Source organism: Boleophthalmus pectinirostris, unplaced genomic scaffold, assembly GCF_026225935.1.
Source record: "Boleophthalmus pectinirostris isolate CB_2022bp ecotype Guang Dong unplaced genomic scaffold, ASM2622593v1 HiC_scaffold_13, whole genome shotgun sequence".
Taxonomy (NCBI): domain Eukaryota; kingdom Metazoa; phylum Chordata; class Actinopteri; order Gobiiformes; family Gobiidae; genus Boleophthalmus; species Boleophthalmus pectinirostris.
Window position 1 is genome coordinate 9,045,195 of NW_026571036.1, and position 27,988 is coordinate 9,073,182.

Below are 27,988 nucleotides of genomic sequence, written 5' to 3' on the forward strand. Positions count from 1 at the left end.
TAGAGCCAAGTGACAGTGGTACAGGAGGAACAGGAGCAGCAGATACTGACACACAAGACTAGAGCCTCTCGAGACTGTCAGTGTGAACATTTCAATATATCAGTCACACCAGAGTATAAGTCGCAGGAAACACCCAAACCATGAAAAAAAGTGCAACTTACAGAAAAATATGGTAATTTAAATAACAGGGCTACAGATGCTTACAGTTAGCATCACAGGGAATGTTGATGCTGGGTAAAATTACTGGTTAATATATCGCTGATGCAGGACAGTGGCAGCGGTGAGGGGCGCGTTTGATGGAGCACACACAGCCGGTCTGGACGGGTGGAGACAGCGGTGCCACTAACATCTGCTGTCACCGCCGCTGAGAGGGCACAGCGCTCCACCGGCTGCCTCCGCTCATTTATCAAACGCACACTCGCTCGCACATCGGCCCGTTCTACGACTCGACAAAAAGAGGAAATGTTGACGTTTCACGATGTCTAAAACAGTAAATAAAATGAAATGTTTTTTTGTAGAGAGAAATTTCTCGCTTTCAGAGTGTGTAATTGAAAAGAGTAAATAAAAAGAATAAGTTTATAGACGGTGGAAGATGCGTGCTCTCATTGCAGGTAAAATAAAACTTAAAGCACTGTAAGTTTAAATTTTAGGTATCTGTACTTTACTTCAAGGTGAACTATGTATATTTTTAGTTTGGTGTCCATCACGTGCTTGTTTCTGTGGTTACGTCATGGCTCTGCCTGGAATGTTCCATAGTATGACTTTAAACAGCTCTACCTTACGTTTATTCATTTACACATCATTTTATAGCTCAAACATTTCTAGAAAAACAGACATTTTGACTATGAGCCTCTCCAAAGATCTGACCTGTAACTTGGTCTGCTTTGGTCTCCATGAAGATAGAAATGTTTAATGCCATACTGTGAAACATTCCAGACAAAGCAATATCATCTCGAGGAAGAAAAGTGAAGAAGATTTGACAGATCTTCCACTAGAAAAGTTACACAATGCACCTTTAAGTAGATTTTAAAGTGGATGCTTTTTACTTTTACTTCACTACATTTCAGAAGGTTCTGTACTTTCTAATCCACTACATTTTTTTAATAGGACTGAAAAGTAAAAGTATTTTTTATGATAGTTTAAGGCCTGCTGAAAAGACTGAGGGCTTATTTTTTATATGTTCATAGTGTGAGCAAAAAAAAACTAAGAAAAAAATATTCAGGTGTTTCTGTTGAGCAAAACTCAGCACAAATCTGTATTCAGATGTGAGGCCTTTTGAGAAATAATGTAAGTACATTTTTAAACAAGTTCTTTAATACTTTTACTTAAAGGTGCATTGTGTTATTGCCTCCGCCCAATTTAATTTCTCTCCAGCAACTAGGTCAGGAATCAGAATACACTAAACGGTTTGCAAAAATCCCAGAAGTTGTAGACAGTGCACTGGCCAATCAGCGGAGAGCTGTGAAGCCATGACGTCAAACTCAAACGTCTGTCTGGGTCAATTTGTGGTACAACACAACAGTAAACAAAGTGGTTGAGATGGATGTAGACGAAGACAGACATTCTGAGTTGGCAACGATTCCCGAGATTGAGGATTTAAAGCCGGAACAAAGAGAATGTTTGGTGAATTTTATCAAGAGGAAAGACATTATTGCCCTTCTTCCTACGGGATTTGGCGCATTACATACGTCATAACAAAATAGCAGCGACTGGTTAAAAAAATAAAAGTACCCGCCTACTGTCAAGTGAACAAATCCTAATGCTGCGAGGTCAGACGGTTTCCATGAAATGAAACCGGCTGATGAATCAGGCTGGCATTGTGTAACTTTTCTGGTGGAGGCTCCATCAAATGCTTTTCTCCATGGAGATTCTTTGTCTGGAATGTTTCACAGTATGGCATTAATTATTACTAAACTTTCTATCTTCATTGAGACCAAACCAGACCAAGTTACAAGTCATATCTGTTGCGAAACGACCCTGCTCACAGTCAGAATGTTGTTTTTCTAGGTATTTTTGAGCTTTAAGACCACCTATAATTGAATAAATGTAAGGTTGAGCAGTTTAATGCCATACTGTGGAACATTCCGGGCAGAGCGATGCCATATCCATAGAAACAAACCGATGACAGACTCCAAAAAGAAAAGTTAAACAGTGCAAGTCAAGTACAGATACTGGAGCAAAATAATACTACTACTTAAAGGTGCATTGTGTCCGTGAAATACTTTTATCCACGGAGATGTTATTGCTTTGTCTGGAATGTTTCACAGTATGGCATTAATTAAGACTTTCTATCACCAGACCAAGTTACAAGTCAGATCTGTTGCAAGGTGACCTCACTCACAGTCATGTTTTTCTTGGTATTTTTGAGCTCTAAAACCACCTACAATTGAATAAGTGTAAGGTAGAGCTGTGGTGGAACATTCCAGACAAGACAATAACAAAAAGTTACATAGTCCGCCTGTATTTGTTTTGCTCCAGTATCTGTACTTTTACTCCAGTAATAAAACAGAGTACTTCTTCCACAGCTGAATAAAAGAGAACTGGCTAATAGCTGCAGGTAGACATTGTCAGCTTGCGTGCGATCAGTGCAGGTAAAGAGCAGTTAAAAGCAATGGTGCATTTGGGTGTGTGCTGAAAGGGAGGATTTATATGGGCTGTAAATGAGATGTGAGGAGGGAGTATCCACGGGGAGCAGCAGTCGACCGTCCACTGCCGAGCTGGAGGAAGGCCAGACTGACAATTAGCCAACTTAGCAGTGTCCGTGGAGTAGTCTTTAGTTGTACACAGCAGCTAGATGTGTTTTTTTTACTAGGATTTTAACACTGACGCAACATGGAAACTTATAATTCTATAGATAGATAGATAGATTTATTTATTGTCATTGTATGAAATACAACGAAACTTCAGCAGAGCAGATCTGTAGCAGTAAAAATTTACAATATATACACACATCCTCACATCCATACCAATAAAAACATTTATTAAATAAAATAAATAGATTAGCACTGAGTCCCTTCAGGTCTTTATCTGTGCCTGTGCCCTTTTAGCACGTCCACTGCTCCTGGATAGAAGCTGTTGCGCAGCCTGTTTGTGCGTGTGAGGGGAGTTTGAAGTCTTCCTGAGGGGAGAGTGTGGAAGAGGAAGTTCCTGGGGTGTGTGGGGTCCTGCAAAATGTTGGAGGCCCGTGTGTGGAGACGTGAAGAGTAGATGGTGTCCAGGTTCGGGAGTGAGGAGCCCACCACCTTTTCAGCTGTTCTCACCACTCGCTGCAGGTCCTTCTTTTCAGCAGCTGTGCAGGCTCCATACCATGATGTACAGCAGTACGTTAGAACGCTTTCGATGGTGCACCGGTAAAAGTTGGTTAGGAGCTTCTGGAGAGCCCGTTCTGGCGGAGTGTTCGTAGAAAAAACAGTCTCCGCTGGGCACGCTTTTATAACGCTGATGGTGTTTAGGCTCCAGGTTAGATTCTCACTGATCTCCACACAGGAACTTAAAGTTGGAGACCCTCTCTACCTCTTCTTCGTTGATGTAGAGGCCAATGTGATGGGGAATGCATTTGTTTTTCCTAAAATCAATTATCATTTTTTAGTTTTCTTTGTATTTAAGTGCAGGTCATTGTCTTTAACCAGGAGATCAGTGTCAGGACCTCCTCCCTGTAAGCAGCTTCATCATTGTTTGTTATGAGCCCCACAATAGTTGTGTCATCAGCAAATTTGATGACAGTGTTGGAATTATGGTGTGCTACGCAGTCATATGTGAAGAGGGAGTAGTGATCCTTCTGAAATCCTGGGTATGTCGCAGCACTCGCATGTCAATACCGATCTCGTCATCTCTCAGAAGCTTCCGTTTGCTGCATGTTTTTTAATCCTGATCATTTCCTGACACTTTCACGTTTCATGCAGCCCTTCGCCTGATAAAACCACCTCCTCTCTTCGTTTTACCGCTAAACATGGCAATATAAATAAGAAATAAGATGTAAATATAAAGTCTAAACTGGTTATTTCGGTTTTCTGGAGGGTCCGTCAAGTGTGATTTCTTCAAGGAGATGTTATTGCTTCGTCTGGAATGTTTCACAGTATGGTGTTAAACCTTTTTATCTTCATGGAGACCAAACCAGACCAAGTTACGGGTCAGATCTGTGGAGAGGCGACCCTGTTCGGGGTCAGAATGCCTGTTTTTGTATGTATTTTTGAGCTTTAAAACCACCTGTAATTGAATAAATATAAGGTCGAGCTGTTTAATGTCATACTTGTCACCTTTACATGAGAGCTTTAATTACGAAAAAACATTTTTTAATTCTGAATAAAAAAGAATTCCACTTTGGTTTTATTTTTGTTACGACCCAGCTCGTTTGGGGTGAGGGAAGTAACAAAAATAAAACCAAGATGTAAAATGGAATAAATTAAGTAATGTTTAATTAACAGGAATGTAAAAGGTAAATTAACAAAACACTAACAATATACAGAAAACACCTAAACTAAGAAACAGAACAACAGAATAAACAGAGTTTTGTGCCAGAAAAGGGGTCACGCAGGCTTATACAAAAACAAGTGGTAAAACTTAGGGACACACACTAAACTAAAACACAAGTTCCCCAAATTAAACCACATAAACCCACAAACAGAATCGAGTGACCAAATCAAAAAAGGCACAAAACAGAACTAGACTAACACACAAACACAAAACCAAAATGGCAGACTGGCCACCAAGGCCAGCAGCCCCAAACAGGTGCTGGCAATCTCCTTAAATAGGGGGAGGTGGCTGCAGGTGAGGTGGGCGTCGACTTGCCCCACCAATCACAGACCAGGACTCCTGCAGCAGGAATCAAGAGAACTCTGCAGAAATATTACAACTAAGGCCTGGGGCCGTAACACCATGCAAACTCTTAAAACACTTAATCTTAACACTTAAACTTAATTCCGAAGTAAATGGATGGTTTAGCCTGATTTTAAAGTAGAATTTATTTATTCCTCATCATGTAATTTCTTCTTAAAAATAATTTCGTTCATTGCGTCGCCCTTCAATCCGGTTCCACCAGTCCTGACTTCGGACTTTCATCCACGTCTCTTTGGATTTGTGAGCGGGATGTGGGAGTGGGCTGAGGTAGAGCAGCCGTTGACTCAGTTTGTCTTCTTTCTTCCTTCTCAGACACTCTTCTCTTCTCCTCCTCAGCTAACAGATGTAAACTGAAAGATTGCAAAAAAAGTTTAGATCTCGTTTGTGTCCGGGGCGTAACGACAAACCGAGATGACAAAAAAAAACGGTTGCAGCTGAAGCGTGTGTTTTCTTCCAGTCGTCGTAAATACGTTTGTGTCTCTGTCCAATCAGAACCCTTCTCCACCCCCAGACGTTGAGCAGAATTAAATAAAAGCCATTTAACGTGTTTTCCATGTAAACCTCAATTCAGGATTATTATTTCCATGTAAACTCGAAGGAGAATATTTGAATTTGAAACTATTTAATTCAGAACAATTAATTTAAACTTAAAGGTTGTATAGAAGATTTTCCAAGGAAAGAGAAATACAGTGATTGCAGCTCCCAAAGTAGAAACATCTCCTCCCGCCTCCTTATGCTAGAAATTACACTTGTTTACAGCCGGTAGACGTTCAGATACGCTGTGGAAGTTTTGTGTCCAGAAGTAATTTATCGACCGACGCGTCTTTAGTCTTTAGACCCTTCGTCTGCTTCAGTCGTGCCGTCGCTGGAAGGAATCTCCAAGAATCACCTCAGTTTGGCTTCGCTCCTTTTATCCTTCTCTTCTTCTTTCAGCGATCTCAAAGACGGACTTTCTTTTGCGGCGAACTGGTCGTGGATTCTCGTTCGCCGTGTCGCAACAAACTTTGTACGAACTGCGAGGAAGCTACAGAACCACTGCGTTGGTCGAGTAAACAGCGTCTTGCGTCTGTGGAAATGCGTGAGAGGCAAATATAAACCACATAATCCCAGCGCGCCGGCGACTCAGTTACACTAGAAATGTAGGGAGTTTGATTGACGACCTAACAGCCAATAGAAAACGAGGTAGTCTCTTTATCTACTGGCTGATGTTTATCTGGCCCCATCACGTCCACAGTTGATGGATTTTCATTCTTTTTTTTTCTTTTTTTTTTTGGTCATCATAATTACAAGGCTGCTGCGTCTCTATAACGCTATTTTGAACTTTCATTGACAATTTGAAATTTTTTTTTATAAAAATCCTCTATACAACCTTTAAAAAACATCATGTAAACATGGCCAGACGTATCCAGAGACACAATTAAGTGACAGACGCCCAACCAAAACGTTACCTAGTACACCTTAAGGTCAAATTGAGTAGATGGTGTTTAAAAAAAAAAGGATCAAGGTAACACAAGTTGCGAGCGAATTGCAAGCATATTTGATTGACACGTGTAAAGTCAGAAAGCGGTTTTAGGGCCTGTTTACAAGAGAACGCTTGCGGGTAAAAAAAACGACTTTCATTTAGATGGTGACGGCGTTTTTGGGGCTTCAAAATGGAAAAATCTGAAACCACCCTCCAGAGTGGAAAAGTTAAATACACTCCGATGTAGCGTTTCTGTGTACACTGCCCAAGACGCAAAACTCTGGTCAGATCTGCTCAGGTCGTGTACGTGTTAACATCACATACATACAGTACACAGAAACAAACATGTCGGATCATTTCCACTGCAGAGATACTATTAGTGAACAGAGAAGGATCTGCAATCACCTCTGTCAAATTCTGGATGCACCAGTTCGTCGCGGGCGAGTCAGACGGATATGGACGAGACCTGGAGAACCAGTCGATGGTGGGACGACTTTGTGGAAGGAGCAGCTGATGAAAATCCGTGGCGTGAAAACTTCCGTATGTCCAAAGATGCTCTTGTTGCTTTAAGTACAAACATACAAAACACTTGTCTAAACACGGAATAAAAAGTGAAGACACGACGCCACTTTTACGTCTTCTGTTCAGACCGTCATCGCATAAACGTAGCCTTAGAATATTCATATTTTCGTGAAATAAAAAGAAACTGAAAGATAAAACTCACCTCTGCACTAAAACAGTTTATCTCCGTGTGATAAAATAAGTTCCGCTGCTGAATGAAGATTAGTTAATGGATACGTCTTAATGACCCATGTGCGTTAAATACAATGATGAGAAATGAAAGGACGAGAAGAAACGGCCCAGACTTCAGCGGCCGTACATCCATTCATACCTGATGGACACACTTGGCCCCGCCCCCCTAAGAAATCCTGAAATCCTACAACACGCTGACACGATAAAAGACACGGCAGCGGCTCTTTCCGAGGGAGACTGTACAGCGGAGAGAGATGTAGTCCGATACAGAGCTGTTTACTTTCTGTATCTAAGGAAGGACTCCAGACTTGGCCTTTTCATACCAAAACTGATGCATTGTCAACACCGCAACTTTTGATGGACACCGCACAAAGAAAACCCGCTCCCCGCAGGTTTTAATTCTCGTTTTAGACACCACAAGCTGGAACTTCTGCCTTTTGTTTTTTTTTTTCACTTTTGTTTCTGGTTTAACAAAGTCCCTCACTGCATCTGCTCCATCTGTCTCACCCCACACTCGACGCACCGCACAGCCCAAACAAAACCGCCCCCGCACTGGAAGCTAAGAGCCCTCGCTGTACCGACGCTTGTGTGTTTAGTTCATTAACGTCACGTGCTAATCATTTTCCTGGTATGCGCTCCACTCTTAAAGCACCTGATCTCTGCAAAAATGTTGTTTCTTCATCACAAACAGACCTTGAGTTGTGTTTTGTTTCATTCACACAGGTTTAACACACAAACCCTGCAGATTTAGGCGTATTATATTATATTTAGGAGAGTGTTGTCCATCGATTAAAATATCTGATTGGGTTTATCTCATGAATGTCATAGGCTACGTTCAGACTGCAGCCTGAAGTGACCCAAATCCGATTTTTTGGCCCCTATGTGACCTGTATCTGATCTTTTAATGACAGTCTGAAAGGCACAGATCTGATTTTGTCAAATGTGACCCAGGACACTTGGATATGTGCTCCTGAAACTGATACATATCCGATCTTTTGACATGCGACTTCAGTCTGAACGGTCAAAGCGCATTCATCCCACTTACACATTATCAACAAGCCACAAACGTCACTATTCTGCGCTGAAGTAGGCGAAAATTGTTAATGAACTCTGTGTCACTGAAGTGAAGCACATCACCACTCACCACTCTTGGCTACGTCTCCACATCCACACGTTCCTTTGACGTCGCTGCCGCTGTCCCACAAAACACCACGGCCAAAAACCTCGTCCTTCTCCTTCTCAATCTCCTCTTTAAAACAAGTAAGTTGTTCATGTTCTGGCTCCGGTACGAGAGGAACTTTAAAATCTCCAGGTGCTCAATGCTCACGTCCGTGTTTGGACAACTTCCGTAAACACAGAGCACGCTCGCTGCAGTTGACGTCATCGTGTCCTCCAATGTGCATGCGGGACACTTTTGGGCAGTTTAATGTTCACACTGGAGTCACATACAAGTCACATTTAATTGGAAATGTGAACGACCTCACAAAAACATTGGATTTCACAAAAAAATCCGAATTGAGCATTAAGCCCTGCAGTCTGAATGTAGCCATAGTTAATTCGCAATTAACGTCAAATTAATCTCACATTTTTGTCCCTTGAATAATTATTTCAACAATCATCCTCTCTGGGTGGGTGGAGAGTCCCTGCCTCAAGTGGAGGAGTTCAAGTATCTCGGGGTCTTGTTCACGAGTGAGGAGAGGACTGCGCGCAAGATTGACAGGCGGATCGGTGCAGTGTCGGCAGTGATGCGGTGGCTGTATCGGACCGTTGTGGTGAAGAGGGAGATGAGCCGAAAGGCAAAGTTCTCGATTTACGGGTCAGTCCATGTTCCTCCGCTCACCTGTGGTCATGAGTGCTTGGTAATGACCGAAAGGACATTGGGAGGAGGCCCCAGGGAAGACCAAGGACACGCTGGAGGGACTATGTCTCTCAGTTGGCCTGGGAACACCTCAGGATCCCCCCCGGAAGAGCTGGAGGAAGTGTGTGTGGAGAGGGAAGTCTAGGTCTGTCTGCTTAGACTGCTGCCCCCGCGACCCTGCCCGGATAAGCGGAGGAGGAAACTGGATGGATGGAATAATAATTTTAATACTTTTATTAACATAGGAAAGTTGATAGGCTGGCTGTTTTTGGCTTTTTTTTTTTTGTTTTGTTTATTGTCAACTTTGTTTGTCTGCCCCAACGCTGCTTTACTAAGGGCAATGACGTCATCACGGCACTGAAAATAAGTCCAGCGGCGGAAATATCTATTTAATAGTGCGATCAATATGAATCCTGCTGTGATACGCTCCTCCGTGACTTCATGGATATAATAACAGAGCGGTGCAGTGAGAACAGCCAGAAGAGAGCCTGTAAAACTTCTGCCTCTGTCACAGTCCTTATCAAAGTTAAACACGGATTTGCCATATGTTTTGGAGCGGAGTTTATTTTGTGTTTTCCTCATATGAATAACATCAGTACACCTGACAGGGCTTCTCAGGGCTTCTCTTTCATACAAATTGTTTTGCTTCCTGTTTACAGCTGGATCCTGTAGTATTTCTAACGTTACAGCAGAGACCACAGCTTATGAAAAAACAAATTTGATGTTAAAATGGTTTTGCGTTAACAGCGCTAATGTAGGATTTTTCTGTCAAACTGAAAACACGATGTAACACTTTGTGATGTCATGTGGTAATACAGGAAGTGCTCCACTGTGTGTTTAAACTTCACACACCTTCACTAGAATCATTTGGAAAATTTCAGCCCTGGAACTGCCAATGTCTACTGACCTTAAAGGCTGTCTAGAGGATTTTTCAAGGAAACAGTAATACAGGGGCTTGTACTTTTTCAAATGTTGCGCATGTGTGATACCACCTCCCTCCTCCACAGCTCCCTAAGTAGAAATGCCTCCTCCCGCCTCCTCCTTACGCTAGAAATCATGCTTGTTTTCAGCCAGTGTGCATTCAGAATTGCTAAACGAATTGCTGTTGAAGTTTCCTGTCCAGATTTAGTGTTAATTTAGTGACCAACGTTAATTTAGTGTCTTTAGACCGTTCGTCTGCTTCAGTCGCGCCATCGCTGGAAGGAATCTCCAGGAATCACCTTAATTTGGCTTCTCTCCTTTTCCCCTTCTCTTCGTCTTTCAGCGACCTCAAAAACGGACTTTCTTTTACGGCGAACTGGTCGTTGATTCTTGTCTGCCATCGCAACAAACTTTGTGCAAACTGCGAGGAAGCAACCGTTCGAAAAAGCCTCTGAGAACCGCTGCGTTGATCGAGTAAACAGCGTCTTGTTTATGTGGAACGCGTGAGAGGCGAACGTAAACACTAGACATTACACTAGAAACACAGGGAGTTTGATTGACAACCTAACAGCGAATAGATAACGAGGTAGCCCCACCACATCCACAGTTGATGGATTTTTCATTTCATTTTAATTTTCATACGTTTTCTGTCAGCTCCAGATACGTTTTGCGGAAGTAACAACATTATAACATGGCTTAAAGCTCACAAGAGTCAATTTTGCGTAAGATAGGCCCGACCTTTAATGATAGCAGAGATCCATCGCCGATCTTTGTAAATTAAACTCAAACTCTAAAACTTGGGCAGTGTGAGTTGATTGGCAGATCATTAAAAAGCCACATTTCATCTCAAAGTCATTGTCCGTGTGGGGGTCTCAAACTGATTTTAATAATGAAAGAGAATTTAGAGAAATGCATGCTGGGAGCGGTTGAAAGCGTTTAAAGTAGTTCTAAGATTTTCAAATGGTTTTCAGATGGTTGGTTGAAAATGGCTCAGTGGGTTAGTTTTTTTGCCCACCCACCGGAGGGTCGCTGATTCAAACCTCACTTGAGTTGATTTTAATAAAAGGGAATTAATAACAATGTCCCAATAAGTAATCAGAGACATTGTGTGATTTAAAGATGGACTCCGTAAGTTTTCTTGTGGAGGGTCCATGGAGATGTTACTGCTTTACCTGGAAAGTTCCACAGTATGGCATTAATTAATTATTGGTGTGTTCGCTAAAAAACTTACTTTGCATTCCATCTGGTGGATCTACTACCCTAAAGTTACACAGTGAATTGGCATTGTGTGCTTGTTCACAAACCAGAAGCTTGCCGGTTCAATTCTCGTTCCAATTTCTTGCTGTGTCCATGGGCAAGACACTTTATTCTCATTCTCTCTAAGTTTTTCTAATGGTCAGTTGTTGAATTTTGTGAAGGCAAATCAAGCACAACGACCAAAGCTTGTTAGCAATTAAAGTGCACAGTGGAACCTATTCAGACCTCACCTATGTTTATACTGTTATTGTGTCAATGGGCAAGACATTTTGTCCTCACAGTGTTCAATCAACTCTGAGAGACATACAAAACCATTTGGTCCTGGCTAAAACTGGTCTAGTCCTGATTACAGTTGGTGTAGTTTTGGCTATAAATGGTTTAATTTAGTTTAGAACTTCTATGTTCAGTTTAGAATTGTCCTTGGTTAGAACTGGTTTAGTCCAGTTGAGAACTGGTTTAATTCTGGTTTGGCCCTGGTTAGAACTGGTTTAGTCCTGGTTAGAACTGGTTTAGCCCTGGTTAGAACTAGTTTAGGCCTGGGTAGAACTGGTGTAGCCTTTTTAGAACTGGTTTAGGCCTGGTTAGTTCTAGTTAGAACTGGTTTAGTCCTGATTACAACTGGTGTAGTGTATTTAGAACTGGTTTAGTCCTGGTTAGAACTGGTTTAGCTCTGGTTAAAACTGATTTAGTCCAGGTGAGAACTGGTTTAGGCCTGATTAGAACTGGTTTAGTCCAGTTTAGAATTGGTTTAGCCCTGGTTAGAACTGGTTTAGTTCTTTGTACAACTGGTCTAGCCCTGGTTAGAACTATTTTAGTCCAGTTCAGAACTAGTTTAGTCCTGTTGGAACTGGTTTAGCCCTGGTTAGAACTGGTTTAGCCCTGGTTAGAATGGGTGTAGCCTTTTTAGAATGGGTTTAGCCCTGGTTAAAACTGGTCTAGTCCTGGTTAGAACTGGTTTAGTCCATCTTAGAATTGCTTTAGACCTGGTTAGAATTGGTGTAGCCTTTTTAGAACCGGTTTAGACCTGCTTAGAACTGGTTTTGCCATGTTAAAATTGGTTTAATCCTGCTCATGTGTGCTAAAAAATGTCCTACTTTTCATTTATTTTCTAAGACATTACCAAGCATTTGTATTGCAATTAGGTCTACTTTGTCACGCAACCTCAGCTAGAGTCCAAAATCAGGCCACGTAGATGAAGTATTATCAAGAAAAATAGGTCAATGATTAGAACTGGTACTTTCATTTCAAAATACCTACAACAAATCCCATTTTCAACCCGACACATTCCCTGCTCCTGAACAAGTCCTAGTTATTGATTTGAGGCGGTTGCCATGGCGGTAATTATTCCATACAGTATGTTCACATGAGAAATTGTATTAGCACTTACACGTGTATTGACTCGTACTGGGCGCTGTATGCTTCTTTAATTGTATTTTCCCAGAGTGTATAGAAATGGCTTGGGGATAACTGCACTCTGTAGGACCAAATGTTATTATAAGAGGCAATTACTGAATGCAAATGACTGCTATGCTAAACAGTTCTTGCAGGTTCTTTTACAGAGTTTTTTGAAATGTTAAAGTCCATCATAAAGTCCTGGTTTAGAGCTGAAAAAGTTCAGGTACATCCTGGTTTAGACTTGGTTTGTTCCTGCTGGTTTCAACATGGTTTAATTATGGTGCAGTCCTACTTTAGTCCTGAAACTGCCTAGTTAGAACTGCTTTAGCCCCATTAGAACTGGTTTAGTCTTGCTTAGAACTGGTTTAGCCCTGCTTAGAACTGGTTTAGTCCTGTTAAGAACTGGTTTAGTCCTGGTTAGAACTTTTGTAGCCCCATTAAAACTAGTTTAATCCTTCTTAGAACTGGTTTAGCCCTGTTAGAACTGGTTTAGTCCTGCTTAGAACTGGTTTAGCCATTTTAGAACTGGTTTGGTTCCTGTTTGAACTGGTTTAATGCTGCCTAGAACTGGTTTAGTCCTGGTTAGAACTGGTTTAGCCCTGTTAGAACTGGTTTAGTCCTGCTTAGAACTGGTTTAGTCCTATTAGAACTGGTTTATTCCTTCTTAGATTTGGTTTAGCGATATTAGAACTGGTTTAGTCCTGCTTAGAACTGGTTTAGCCCTGCTTAGAATTGGTTTAGTCCTGTTAAGAACTGGTTTAGTCCTGGTTAGAACTTGTGTAGCCCCATTAAAACTAGTTTAATCCTTCTTAGAACTGGTTTAGCCCTGTTAGAACTGTTTTAGTCCTGCTTAGAACTGGTTTAGTCCTGCTTAGAACTGGTTTAGCCATTTTAGAACTGGTTTGGTTCCTGTTTGAACTGGTTTAATGTTGCCTAGAACTGGTGTAGTCCTGGTTAGAACTGGTTTAGCCCTGTTAGAACTGGTTTAGTCCTGCTTCAAATGGGTTCAGCCCTGTTAGAACTTGTTGAGTCCTGCTTAGAACTGGTTTAGTCCTGTTAGAACTGGTTTGGTTCCGGTTAGAACTGGTTTAATCCTGGTTAGAACTGGTTTAGTCAAGATTAGAACTGGTTTGGTTCCAGTGTGAACTGGTTTAATCCTGGTTAGAACTGGTTTAGTGAAGGTTAGAACTGGTTCGGTCCTGATTAAAATTGGTTTGTCCTGATTAAAACTGGTTTGGTACTGGTTAGAATTGGTGTAGTCCTGGTTAGAACTGGTTCAGCCCTGTTAGAACTGGTTTAGCTGTGTTAGAACTGGTTTTGTTGTTCTTTAAACTGATTTAATCTGGGTTAGAACTGGTTTAACCCTGATCAGAACTGGTTTAGACTAGTTTAGAACTGGTGAAAACTGGATTTTTCCTGTTGTAAGTTTATTTTCATTTGTATTTATTTTTTTAATCACAATTTCGACTGGGTTTAGATCTAGTTTAGACCAGACTTGCTCCTGGTATTGTCTGACTGGTCCATCTGGGTGTGTTTACAATACACCACATTTACTGGACTAAATCAAATCTTCATCTCAAACCAGGACCAAACCAGGATCCAACTGTGAATGCAGGCCTAGTGTAGTCCCAGTCAAGCCTTTACGTTTTAAATGGTTTCACTTTTGTCTAGTCCTGGTTTGATCCTTGGTTTAGATCTGTTTTAATCCCGCCATACTTCCCACCAACAATATAAAAACTAGGTTAGCGCAGTTCCCTCGCTTTACTCCTAAACATTTCCTTCTTTCTGCAGACATCAGCTGTGTCATATGCAGGTTTGTGTTCAAAAGCCCTCCCTGCAGCGACAGGCCCCTGTAATGAGAGCTATACAGTTTGAAATGCGTCGCGTTCAAATTAATTACGGAGACAAAGATGGCAGCCAAGGAGACATTTACTCAAACAAGAGCCCAATGCTACTCTGAGCTTTTCATCCGTGCGTTGGTGTTAGAACGGTAATTACCTGGGTTTGTCGCTCTCGGTATACACATTCATAAGACCCAGGTAAAAGAATAGTAAAACTACTGTTAAGGTCATATAATAAAGTAAAATATAATACACAGAACTGACTCTTGTGAGCTTTAGTTAAAGCAGTCGTTCTCAAATAGTGAGGCTAGAGGGAACATGCTTTTTTTTGTTGTTGTTGTTGTTGTACTAGAATAAAGAGAATAAAGTGTAATTGCACATCCACTACAGAGGTTGACAGTGGCGCTCTCATTGTCAGATTGCGCGAAGGGAGTTTAGAAGCAGCTTGAATTTTGGACTTCCAGTCATTGCACAATGCATACTGGGAAGGGTCCTCCAAAAAAGTGAGCATCAATCCGCCATGTTTGTTTTCTCAGTGGGATGCGTCTATCGTCAAAGCTGATCTTTCTAAGTCTTTTGAACCATATCTCTTTTGTTTCTGGTTCTGATATTGTCATATTTTAGTTTTAGGATTTGGACATCTTAATTGTGTGGTTGTTGGATGTCCTATCAGCGGAAAACGGCTTGAGAAATTGGCTTCGGAAGATTGTGAACTCCGTAAATTCAAAAGGAAATCAGATGTGTGTGACTGCAAACCTCCGTTCAAACTGTTTCCCTTCCCAGTGGAATTGAAAAATAGTGAAAGGCGAAGGTGATGGGCAGGATTGATCCACAGGAAGGATGAAAAAGGTAATCTTTGGCTGCGTAAGAAATCATCCTGAGTTTGCAGCAAACATTTTGTAAATGGAGCACCAACAAAGCAAAATCCCAATCCGTTGCTCAACATTGATTACGAATTTAAAAAGTCAATGCCAAAGCGAAAGGCACCAACTGTTCACCAAGAAACACCTTCCACTGCAAAGAGACCAAGACATGATGTTGCTGATGCCTGCTTGTCTTCTGTTCCTGTCACTTAACAAAAGGTGTTAAAGTGGTGTAACGTGTTAAGCGGAGACCCTACGCTTTTCTTTTTTTTCCCCCAATATTTTTATTTTTATTTTTCGGTCAGTTTTGGTCTCCATTCCATTTCCATGTGTTTTAATATTTCATTTAATCAACTTGCAGCCAGAGAGTTATATGGGACATTGTACCTTCAAAAGCTGTTTTCCCAGAATGCATTTTACCCTCATAGTTGCGTAAGGATCAGCCCTTAAAGATGTATGGCGTAACTTTTCTAGTGTAGGGCCCCTCAAATGCTTTTCTCCATGGAGTTTATTGCTGTTACTGCTTTGTCTCTGTATGGTTTTAAACATTTCTATCTTCATGGAGACCAAACAGATTAGATTACAGGTCAGATCCATGGAGAGGCGACCCCAATCACACTCAGAATTAATGTTTTTTTTTGTACTTTTGAGCTATAAAACCACCTCTAACTGAATAAAAGTAAGGTAGAGCTGTTTAACGTCATATTGTGGAACATTCCAGGCAGAGGAATGACATTTTATCCATCGAAACAAGCAGGTGACGGACCCCCCCAAACCAAAAAATGACATACATTGCACCTTTAAAACTCACAAGTGTCAATTTTACGTAATACAGAATAGGAAATTTCAAGATATTCAGTGTTCTGTAAGTAAACACATTTTCAAAGTCTCCATTCTGTCATCCCTGTCCATACTGATCCATAACCCCGGCTGCTCTCGCCTCATTTTACCCCGGTTTTACCTCAGTGCAGCTCCAGTGGGTGTCCCGTGTCCTGATTACCCCCAGCCCTCCACATCTGCCGCTTCCTCACAAAAGTACTCCTACCAGCGTCTAATCACTGTTTAGAAGGGCTGCACTACAAGAGCCAATCACATCCTCGCGTGGGTCTATTTATTTTCACCTTTTTGTACCACGGATTAAAGGTTTTATATCATGCAAACCTAATTCTTGTGAGATTTAAGTCGTGTTATCGTGTTGTTATCTCATCAAAAACATATCTGGAGTTGGGATTAGCACATGACATCACAAGTTGGAACTGAGTGTTTTCTGTTTGAGAGAAGAACTCAGCCTAAATGTGCAGGGTTTGTGTGTTAAACTTGTGTGAATGAAACAAAACAGAACAACATAGAGATCAGTGTTTCCTAGGGATGTAACAACAACCAAAATATTGTGATATCGTATCGTCAAAAGTCTCTCAATAATATAAAATAAAGTCTTGTCAAGGTATTTTAAAAGCACTAGTGAGCAGTCGAAACTGTCAGGTATGAAAACAAACTCTTTGTCTGAAAAAAGAACCTAATAACATAAATTAACTAAAAAAAACTAAATGAACCTCATTGGACTATTGCCAAGACAGTTGCCCAGAGTCTTGCACTGGGTCAGGTACCTGCAAACAGTTGCTGAAACAGGCGGGTTTTAACATTCTGGAATTTTACGGGCGGGTAGTGATTACACACGGGCGGGTCAGGTGAATCAAATGAATGATGAACGGGAGAAAAATACTTGACGCGCGTCCTGGATGTTGCCCTGGAAACAAGTGACATTTTCCAGTCTTTTCCCGGAACGATGGACCAGGCCGAGAGACTTCAGTGAATTTATTACATAAAACCTTCAGAGGAGGCGATTGGCTCGCCGGCTGTGCTCCTGGTTTAGTCCTGGTTTAGAGCTCATTCAGGCCTGGTTTAGTCCTGGTTTAGTCCTGGTTTAGTTCTGGTTTAGTCCTGGTTTATTTCGGGTTTAGATCTGGTTTAGACCTAGGTAGTCCTGGCGATTGACTCGGCAGTTGCAGTGTGTATATATTTACGCTAATGACACTGGTTTAGTCCTGGTTCAGTCCTGGTTTAGTTCTGGTTTAGTCCTGGACTATTGGGCTGCTGGACTAATGGGCTAATGGGCTGACCCCGATTTATCTCGGGCACGGGCGGGTAACCAGTAGAATGTTAACAGGTCCAGGCGGGTGCGGATTTAGCTTTGATATAATCATTCGGAACTGTACCCAATTAAATTTATTTATTTATTTTTGTATTGTTTATTTATCCTGTTAAATTTTTATTTTTTTATTATTATTTTTGTATATTTTTTACGTCTTCCTTTTTACTATTACATTTTTATTTATTCTTTTATTTATTTAGTTTTACCTTTTTGTTTTTACGCATATGTACAAAGCACCCGCCACCTTCTAATCACTACTTTCGAAAATATCCTCACACAATCAATCACAATGCGCATCCTTTTTCCCTCTCCCTACTTATTTTTTGCTCACCTTTTATACACTGAAATAAAAAATAAAATAAGTAAACACTCGCTAGTTCGCTAACCTCTTTGCTATTCCTTGCTTCGCGCGCCGATGGCATTGAAGCTAATTTATGAGATGAGCGAGGAGGGCACGATGGCACCAGCATCCGGAGAAGAAATTAGAGCGACGGCGTTTTGAGTGAGAAATAACGAGCGGAGAGGAGGGACCTGAGCCAAAACAAAAAAAAAAAGCGACGAGAATAAAGCAAGAAAGTTAGCTAGGAGGATTTTTATGCTAGCTATTTTCGTCAGTGCCAAAGTGCGCCGCGGAGAGACGCTAACAATGCATTAACCGTAAGCGCGTTGGAAAGGCTAAAATACTCCGAGGCAGGTCGTGAATAAAAGTCGTATTAAAGTGGAGCGCTGCGTCTCAGGAAACATTAAGGTAATAGGATTGTGTTTTGCCTGAGCTGTAACAGTGGAAAACGTTAAAGATGCATCGTGTAACTTTTCGGTCGGGGGTCCCTCACCTTCTTGTTTCCATGGATATGTTATTGCTTTGCTTTGAAAGTCCCGCAGTGTGATATTAAACAAATCTACCTTACATTTATTCAGTTACAGGTGATTTTACAGCTCAAAAATACCTAGAAAAACTATAACTTTTCTGAATTCTGTAAGCGTCGGTGCCTCTCCACAGATCTGATCTGTAACTTGGTCTGGTTTGGTCTCCATGATGATAGAAAGGTTTAATGCCATACTGGGAAACATTCCAGACAAAGCAATAACATCTCCATGAAGAAAAGCATTTGACGAACCCTCCACCAGAAAAGTTACACAATGCATCTTTCAATTTTTACAGCACTGGACTGTTTAGTAAAGTCCTATATTACACAAAATTGCCTATTTGCTTACATATTGCTTATTTATTTATTTATTTTATGCTTTATTTTATTTAACGTGTGGGTCTGTTTGCACGAGAACGCTTGCGGGTAAAAATGACAAAATATTTTATGGGAAGTGCCTTTCGTTTAGACGGTGACGGCGTTTTTGGGGCTTAAAAACGCAAAAATCTGAAACCACCCTCCAGAGAGGAAAAGTTGAGTACACTCCGCCGTAGCGTTTCAGTCTACACTGCCCAAGACGCAAAACTCTGGTCAGATCTGCTCACGTCGTGTACACGTTTACGTCACATACATACAGTACACAGAAACAAACACGTTGGACCTTCAAGTGGCAGCTCTAAAAAACTGACAGGAGGCTCCCAACAAATGTACAGAATCTGCAGAGATACTATTAGTGAACAGAGAAGGATCTGCAATCACCTCTGTCAAATTCTGGATGCACCAGTTCATCACAGGTGAGTCAGACGGATATGGACGAGACCTGAAGAACCAGTCGATGGTGGGACGACTTTGTGGAAGGAGCAGCTGATGAAAATGCACGACGTGAAAACTTCCTTATGTCCAAAGATGCTCTTGTTGCTTTAAGTACAAGTATACACAATCAAATTCCACACACTTTTGCTTCACCGTATGCACGCAGATTTCTTCCCGAAAACGCTCGTCTAAATACAGAATAAAAAGTGAAGACGCGACGCCACTTTTGCGTCTTCTGTTCAGACCTTCATCATATAAACATAGTGTTGGTAAAATGTGCTATACAAATAAAGTTGGATTGGAAAATTGATTAATGTGAGCTTGTGTTTTCATTCACGTATTTTTGAATAACATTGCATTATTAGTCCCTCTACCTCTCCAAAGCTCCAAGTGCTCTCTTCCACCTTGTGTTGTCATGTAGTGGTAGTTTTCAAGTTAAGCTACCTTTTACCTTTAGTTCGGTACAGATTGGCAATTCTGGAGGTGAATTTATCCAAATTCGAGTGAAGGCGCATGGAGTTTCAAAACACAGTGGGGCACTTCCTGTTTTACCACATGACATTGAACCCGAGCAGCCAGAACGACACACTTTGGCAAAACTTTACAAAGACGAGTGGATTTCAGAGGGCGTGATTGACAGGTAGATGTAAAAAAGAGAGAAAATTTACATAAAGGTTGAGAAACAGTGCAGATTTTTATGGAATCCACCTTCACAGCACCAAACTATTACTTATGTCAGGTTAAAGAAGTTATATATTTTGTTCTGAATTGTTAGGAGAAGTTTGGAGAGGTAATACAAGTGGTTGGACCGTCTCAAGTTTGGATGTTTTTTCACGCTCTATGTAGAAGGGACTGGCTGTTCATGGCAATGTGACATCACAAGGTGGAACAGAGTGTTTTCAGAGTGTTGTTTGAGAGAAGAAAGAGTTTGTGTGTCAAACGTGTGAATGAAATAAAACACAACTCCAGGTTTGTTTGTGATGAAAAAACAACATTATACCTTAGGGCCTGTTTACACGAGAACACTTGCGGGTAAAAATGACAAAATATTTTATCGGAAGTGCCTTTCGTTTAGACGGTGAGGGCGTTTTTGGGACTTAAAAACACAAAAATATGACGCCACCCTCCAGAGTGGAAAAGTTGAATATGCTCCGCCGTAGCGTTTTCGTCTACACTGCCCAAGACGCAAAACTCTGGTCAGATCTACTCATGTCACGTATGTGTTTACGTCGCATACATACAGTACACAGAAACAAACATGTCGGATCATTTCCATGCGTCGGACCTTCAAACTGCTCTGTCAGCTCTAATAAACTTACAGGAGGCTCCCAACAAATGTACAGAATCTGCAGAGATACTATTAGTGAACAGAGAAGGATCTGTACGGAAGCCGAGAGGGGCCGCAGCAAACGCAAACACTGCAACAAATACAAATGCAACAACACAACAAAAAGCCACAACGGAAATGACCGCGGGACTCTATTTTCCGACGGACTGATCAAGCCGCAAGTGAAGAACTACAACGTGAAACGAATAATGATAAAACAATAAATTACTTTTGCTTACCTTTCCAACTTCTCCGTTCCTTTATGTTTCACGTTGTAGTTCTTCTTCTTCACTTGCCGCTTGATCAGTCCGTCAGAAAATAGAGTCCCGCGGTCACTTCCGTTGTGGCTTTTTGATGTGTTGTGGCTTTTTAATGTGTTGCGGGGTTTGCGTTTGCGTTTTGGCCGTTGTATTTGTTGCAGCATTTGCATTAAAATAGAGTCCCGCAGTCATTTCTGTTGTGGCTTTTTGTTGTGTTGTCGCATTTGTATTTGTTGCGGCGTTTGCGTTTGTTGTGACCCTTCTCGGCTTCCGTAGATCTGCAGTCACCTCTGTCAATTTCTGGATGCACCAGTTCGTCGCAGGCGAGTCAGACGGATATGGACGAGACCTGGAGAACCGGTCGATGGTGGAACAACTTTGTGGAAGGAGTAGCTGATGAAAACGCGTGACGTGAAAACTTCTGTATGTCCAAAGACGCCCTTGTTGCTTTAAGTACAAACATACCTAATCAAATTCCACTTTTGCGTCACCGTATGCACGCAGATTTCCTCCTGAAAACACTCGTCTAAACGCGGAATAAAAAGTGAAGATGCGACGCCACTTTTGCATCTTCTCTTCAGACCATCATCATATAAACGTAGCCATAGACAAGAAAATCGTTATGTGGGTCCTTTAAATCATAGAGATGAGTTATTTATGTCATTTTTTGTGTTATATTTAAATTTCCGTGTTTTTATGATGTATTTTTTCAAATATACTTGCAGAAGTTTTTAATGAATCAAGCTTATAGTTTAATTTCGTATTAAGGCCTTAATCATCTGAAGTGGGCTTAATGGATTCTGAAGTTCTGACTTATTACAGTTATTTACGGTGTGCTTCTGAACAGCGGGAAAAAAACAGTAGCAGTAGATCAACACAAAAGTCACAGAAGCAAATTTCACTTTTCATTCTGTCGCTGCTTTACGGAACCCGATGTATCTGTCAAACGAATAACGCTAAAAGACGTCTTTGAACTCACAGGTTTGCCTTGTGTTTTGCTTTTTTACAAAGTGCCACAAAGAATGAATATGGATTTTAATGTTTAGTGGCGCTTTGGTGATGGCAATGGTGTCTTGATTGTAAAAAGAAAACTCAAACATGGATGAATCACTCTAAAAACAATTTTCGAAATGTTAAATGCAAAGGGAAGCCATTCTGACATTTACAAGCTCTTTAAAGTAAATTTTGCTCAGTGTGTCTCCTTTAAATGTTTGCCATTTGAAATTATTTTGGGGATTCCAGCCTGAAAACTTTGAAAATGGCACTTATTTCCTCAAAACACTGCACAAGAGATCTAAATGTGTCATACCACTGTTATTTTCCTTCAGATAACTACTGCTTTGTGTGGATAAAAGTTCCAACATTATGAGACGTTCTAGGACGAAATCAGCCTGTAAATAGTTTCATTCCATCCAATAAAGACCATTCAGGATCTCAACTGAACCCATATCATCGGAACAGATACCTCATTCAGCAAAGTTTTAAGTATCAGCACAGATTTTTTATAGATTGATTCATTAACCGGTTTCACTTTGTGGAAACTGTCTGACCTCGCAGCATTAGGATTCGTTCGCTCAATGGTAGGCGGGTACTTTTTTAATTTAACCAATCGCTGCTATTTGGTCGTGACGTATGTACCAAATCCCATCGGAAGAATGACAATAACGTCTTTCCCCTTGTTAAAATTCACCAAACATTCTCTTTGTTCTGGCTTTTAATCCTCAATCTCAGGAATCGTTGTCAACACAGAATGTCTGTCTTCATCTACATCCATCTCGACCGTTTCGATTACTGTTGTGCTGTACCACAAAAGGGACACAGACAGGAGCTTGAGTTTGACGTCATGGCTTCACAGCTCTTTGCTGATTGGTCGGTGCGCAATCTACAACTTCCGATGTTCTTGCAAACCGTCTAGTGTATTCCGATTCCTGACCTTGTCGCTGGAGAGAAATGAAATTGAGAAGAAGCACTAACCAATATCGGTATTGGTGTATCGCTCCCCAGTATGGACCCAAACCCCAAGTTATTATAACATTCAATGGTATGAGTTTTTACCTGATTTAGACCAAGTTTAGGCTAGTTTTAATCCTGTGTGGTCTTGGTTTAGATCTACTTTTGACCTAGTTTCAACCCACCTCGGTCTTGGTTTAGGTCTATTTGTTGACCCAGCTTGCAATATCATAAAAACATTTGCGTAAATCACACAACGAGCAAATGATCAAGTCTGCATATTTTTTATAAAACTGCCATAATTTCTGGACTATAGGCTGCACCTGAATATAAGCCACAGGTGTCCACGTCTTTAAGAACGTTTTCAAGGTCAGGCCATCTGCTTTTATCGCCTCTGAAAACTTATGTCGTCTTTTTGGTTTGAGTCGGTTCTTCACACTGCCGTCGCGAGAATCTCACCATCGACTCCTTGATGCCGAACTCACGTACCAGATCCATGTGTCAGTGTCTTGTAGATTTCAGTAGATTTCAGCTTTCCCGGGGCTAGGTTAGTTCTATTGATCAGATACTGAAGTTTGAGACGTTTCTTCTCATCACTTACACACTCATCTGCATTTAAGGCATATGGTACGGTGACCATATTTCCATTTGTGAAAACCTGGACACCTTACTGTGGGTGGGGCCTCGACATTGAGCTACTCCAGCTCGCAACCTGTGCACATGGCCTCCCACTTGTCCCAGCCGGGATAGAAAACAGGGAATTTCTTGTACAAGTCATTGTTAAATGCACATTTGCGCTTTGGCATGTTGCAGACTGACAGACTGTTTGTGTCTGTCCACTCCTTCTGAGTTACAGAGAGCTACGAGAGCCCAGTGAAAGATCATGAAAACCCAGACATTTCCACCACTTAAAAAAAACACAAAAAAACCCGGACCCCCAGGACAGGACGCAAAAAACTGACATGTCCAGGGGAAAACGGACAGTTGGTCACCCTAGCATACGGGTCATTAAGACGTATTCCCCTCACTAATGTTAAGTTAGCATCATAACTTATTTTATCACATGGCAATAAACTGTTTGAGTGCGCTGACGACATTGCTAATGCTGCAACTTCACGTTAACCCTAGATCAATGTGTTTTCTGCACTGCACGTATCAGCTATGTTGCAAAACCATAGACCAATGTGCCGAACAAAGAATCCATCTATATATTTGCCACATCGTTCTATAAGATGCAAGGTTCAAAGTGTGAGAAAAAAGTAACGGCTTATATATAAGGTCTGGAAATTATGATAGTCATTACTATAACAAAAACTTAATTTCTTGTTTTTTTCTCCCTTACAGAACCCTCCCGACTGCAGCAAGGCCCGTAAGCTGGTGTGTAACATCAACAAGGGCTGTGGGTACGGCTGCCAGCTGCACCACGTGGTCTACTGCTTCATGATCGCCTACGGCACCCAGCGCACCCTCATCCTGGAGTCCCACAACTGGAGGTACGCGCCCGGCGGCTGGGAGACCGTGTTCCTGCCCGTGAGCAACACCTGCACCGACCGCTCCGGAGCCTCCACTGGACACTGGTCTGGTAAGGAGCACTTTTTGTTATTATTTTATTAAGTGAAGTGAGTTTGGCAAGTTTTTACTCTTTCCCCCCTGGACGCCTACTAGGAACAACCCATACATATGTTACTAGGGCTGCCCATAGAGCATAATTGCATAAAAGAAAACAGACTTCCACGAGTGATTTCAGGGCAATTTTGGTTCATAATCAAGTATAAAGCCCGGATAGTTTGTTCGGATATCGCAGGACTCCATACAGACGCATCAGCGGCGTTCTCATCTTCATAAGTTTCACTCTGTGTAAGTCCGTCGCTATCGCTGTTTTCCACTTTATAATCACCCTCATCATCACTTTGAAATCTATAAAAGTCACTTTCTCTAAACTTATCCATAAAATACGTCCGCTCCTCATTATTTCTAAAACTGTGCGCCGCAGCGCGATCTTTCCATTACACGTGTTTCGTGTTGTGTTTTTTTCCGGAAGCTACCATCGTCACTACTTCGATTAACTTCGGAAAAAATCGGCGAAAACATATCCTTGAATCCTAATGGTCAGTCTAGTGTGGGTTGTAGTGGCCCCCACCTATCGCAGTCTCTGTTTAAATGTGAAAAACCGAGCCATTTCTAAAGGTCGTCAAATCACGTCTTTAGTGATACAGCGGAGGTGTCAAAAGTCGTCATTAAGGGTTCAGGGGGGTCGTCAAATGTCGTCTTCATGGGGGAAAGAGTTAAAGAGGACATATTGTGCTTGTGTCTGCAGTAGTTATAATCTATGACACTGTGGATCATTAAGTTTTTGCATATTTTAAAACACAGTATTCATCTAAAACTACTTAGGAAAAGAAACAAATTCGCTGACTTCCATGTTAGAAAACTGTGATGCCCAAAGGGAGCCAATGTGAACACCCCCCCAGCCTCTCTGCCCCCCACCACTTGAACTGGCCCTATGAGGCAATCCTCAAAACTTGTCATGGCCTACTTTTTAAAAATAACTTTTTGGCAAATAATGACACGTCTGCATCTTATGTTATTAGGCTCTTTTTTCAGACCAAGAGTTTGTTTTCCCCACAGTTTCGACTGCTCCCTGCGGTTTTCCTCAGAGTCACGTGATGTTGCTGTGACGTGTCCGGTCAGATGGTTTATACAGGTTTTGGCGCTGTCTTCCTACCGGCGGAGGCAGGACGACAGCGCCATCTGCAGTCACGTGAGCAGCTGAAACTGTCAGGAATGAAAACAAGCTCTTGGTCTTAAAAAAGAACCTAATAACATAAATTATCAGAAGACCAAATGAACCTCATGGGACTACATCTGCATCTTGTATTTTGTTGATTTTTTTCAATAAAAAAATGATATATATATGAAGTTCTTATATTTATATTGAAATAATTATATGACATATTTACATTTGCCGCCAAATTTTCATCACCTGACAAACTCGTCAACGCACTTGCAGAGTTCTGTAGTGCAATTAAGGACAACAAAATGTCTCATGTTAAAGTACAAAAAGTTGACAGAGTGCTGAGTTTTCAAAGAACAGTGGACGACCGATTATTTTTTTGTTCAGTCTAAGAACCATGCAGTTTGTCTGATATGTAAAGAACGTGTGGAGGTTTTCAAAGAATAAACTCTACATCGTCAGGGTCAAACAATTCTGTTACACGACCGACCCGACTCCGGCCTCCATCACACTCAGGAACAATAATGTGGCCCCCAGAGAAAAAAGTTTGGTGACCCCTGCCGTAAAATCATCACAACAAAGAGCTTTGAAGATGTCGGCACGTACGATGGATAGCTGCAGATCGTACTACCATTGTTTTTTTTTTTTTTTTTTATCAAAGTGACATTGAGATGCTGCCAAATCTTACACGTGTCAATAGTTAAGAAAATCAAATTGCAGAATAAAGTAAGTACAGAGCAGTGGACATGTGCCAGTGGTGGTAAAAACAGAAGTCGATCTCCAAAATTACATCTTGAAAATTAGCGATTAAAGATTGCTCAACTCCATGAATCACCCCAAATTGAATTTTGAGTACGTAAATGGTGAGGGGAAACAACTACAATATGCTTAAAAGCTCTAAAAAGTTGAATTTGCAGAATAGGTCCACTTAAATGAAATTAATGTATTATGTTAATTAAAGCTTTGGCTCATTTCCTGCTTTGTTCTTAAGATAAAACGGTGTTCGTCGCCAGGTCGATGATTGTGATAGTGCTCTGAAGGGGGAGTGATTCAGCGCGAAGAGCAAAAGGAGGGGAGACATGAAAGTTAAACATATAAAAGTTGTTAATATGTAGTTTTTTGGCAAATATATCATTTTCAAAACAATAAAAGGTAACATGGTGGTCTAAATGTGTAAACAGTTAATACCACATAGAAGTGCAGTTCCTCGTCTTTAAACAAAACCAGTTTTTTTGGGTCTGATTCTGGTTGAACCAGAGGTGGTGCTACCATTAGGCAAAAGTAGGCGGCTGTCTAGGGACCCCAAACCTCCAGGGGCCCCCAACCAGTTGCCCTCAGTCTCACTAAATGGCCAAGACCTCAGAGCAATTTGATCAAAATGACATTAAATGAGAGTACCGTATTTTTCAGACTATAAGTTGCATTTTTTTTCATGGTTTAGGTGTTTCCTGTGACTTATACTCCAGTGCGACTTATATATTTTAATTTTCAGACTGACAGCCGTGAAAGGCTCTAGGCTTGTGTGTCAGTTTCTGCTGCTCCTGTTACTCCTGTACCACTGTCACTTCACTCTACTGCGCATGTCTCCTGTAGAAATAGCCGCTATCTCGCTGCAAATAGTGAAATATTCAGCCAAAAACGGTAATTGAGCAGCAGAAAGAAAGTTTGGAGTGAGCGAGAAACTTGTGATTGACTGGAGGAAAGCGGGGATGAAGAACACAGCTTCACGGCAACAGGGAGGATGCACCATGCAACTTTCCTGAAGTCACTGGATGGATCGACAAAGCCTGGACTTCAGTGACAATCGAAACCATCCTGTCGGGATTCAGAAAGGCCGGAATAATTCTAACTGGAACTGATGCCGAGTCTGATGACAGCGACACAGAAGAGGAAGCGGCGCTCTGTTTACCTCATGGATCTATGGTTTATCTCCAGAAGTTGCGCAGAAGTGACACCGAGGATGAAGAATTCAATGGATTTAGTGACGTGGAGTGAGATCGTGAGTTTGGTAAACTTATGTTCTGTTGTTTATGCTATAATTATCTGAATAACTGTTGATATGTTACGTTAACATATTAACAGTTAAAATATTCTGTTGTTTTTACTGTAACTTGCCTTTCAAAATGAAATGTCGGTTCCTGGTCTCTGATTTTACAAAATACATTTCCCCAAAAAACTTATATATGTTTTTTCTTCTTCATTTCGCATTTTTTAGCTGGTGCAACTTATACTCCGGAGTGACTTATAGTCCAAAAAAATACGGTAGTTTACTTTTAAACAGTAATCATAAGAAAAACAATAATCATCACATGTACTGGATGTAAACAAAAATGTAATTGTACTAACAAAAAATAAAATTACTTTCAGTTCTGGTGATTTATAGGCGACTGAACTAATAAGACAAGTTTCTAATCCACCATTATTCAAATAAATAGAGATGTGCATGTCTCAAGAACAATGGGGAAAAACAAAACAAAACAAAAATGGTGAGGGCCCCAAACTCAAGATCACATTGGGCCCCCAAATTGCTAACTCCGCCACTGACTTGAACAACACTTTTTCGGTACCTATTCAGTATTATTTGGTGATTTTTTTCCCCTTTTATTACATAATTTTGATGACACTCCGCAGTAACTTTATCTTCTACTAACAAATTTCAGTAGCAGCATTTTTTCAGTACCACTAGTTCCTCGGCTCTTC

The 27,988-nt window shown here is 41.1% G+C and overlaps 1 protein-coding gene across 2 annotated transcripts in view; it reads left to right on the forward strand.

Annotated features, from left to right (window-relative positions):
* fut8b (fucosyltransferase 8b (alpha (1,6) fucosyltransferase)) overlaps positions 1 to 27,988 on the forward strand; it is a 451,073-nt gene that overhangs the window by 326,856 nt on the left and 96,229 nt on the right. For both annotated transcript variants that reach the window (XM_020929335.2, XM_055149122.1), the window contains one exon: positions 23,899 to 24,136. In XM_020929335.2, coding sequence (XP_020784994.1) covers positions 23,899 to 24,136 — 238 coding nt within the window. The remainder of the gene's footprint in view (positions 1 to 23,898; positions 24,137 to 27,988) is intronic.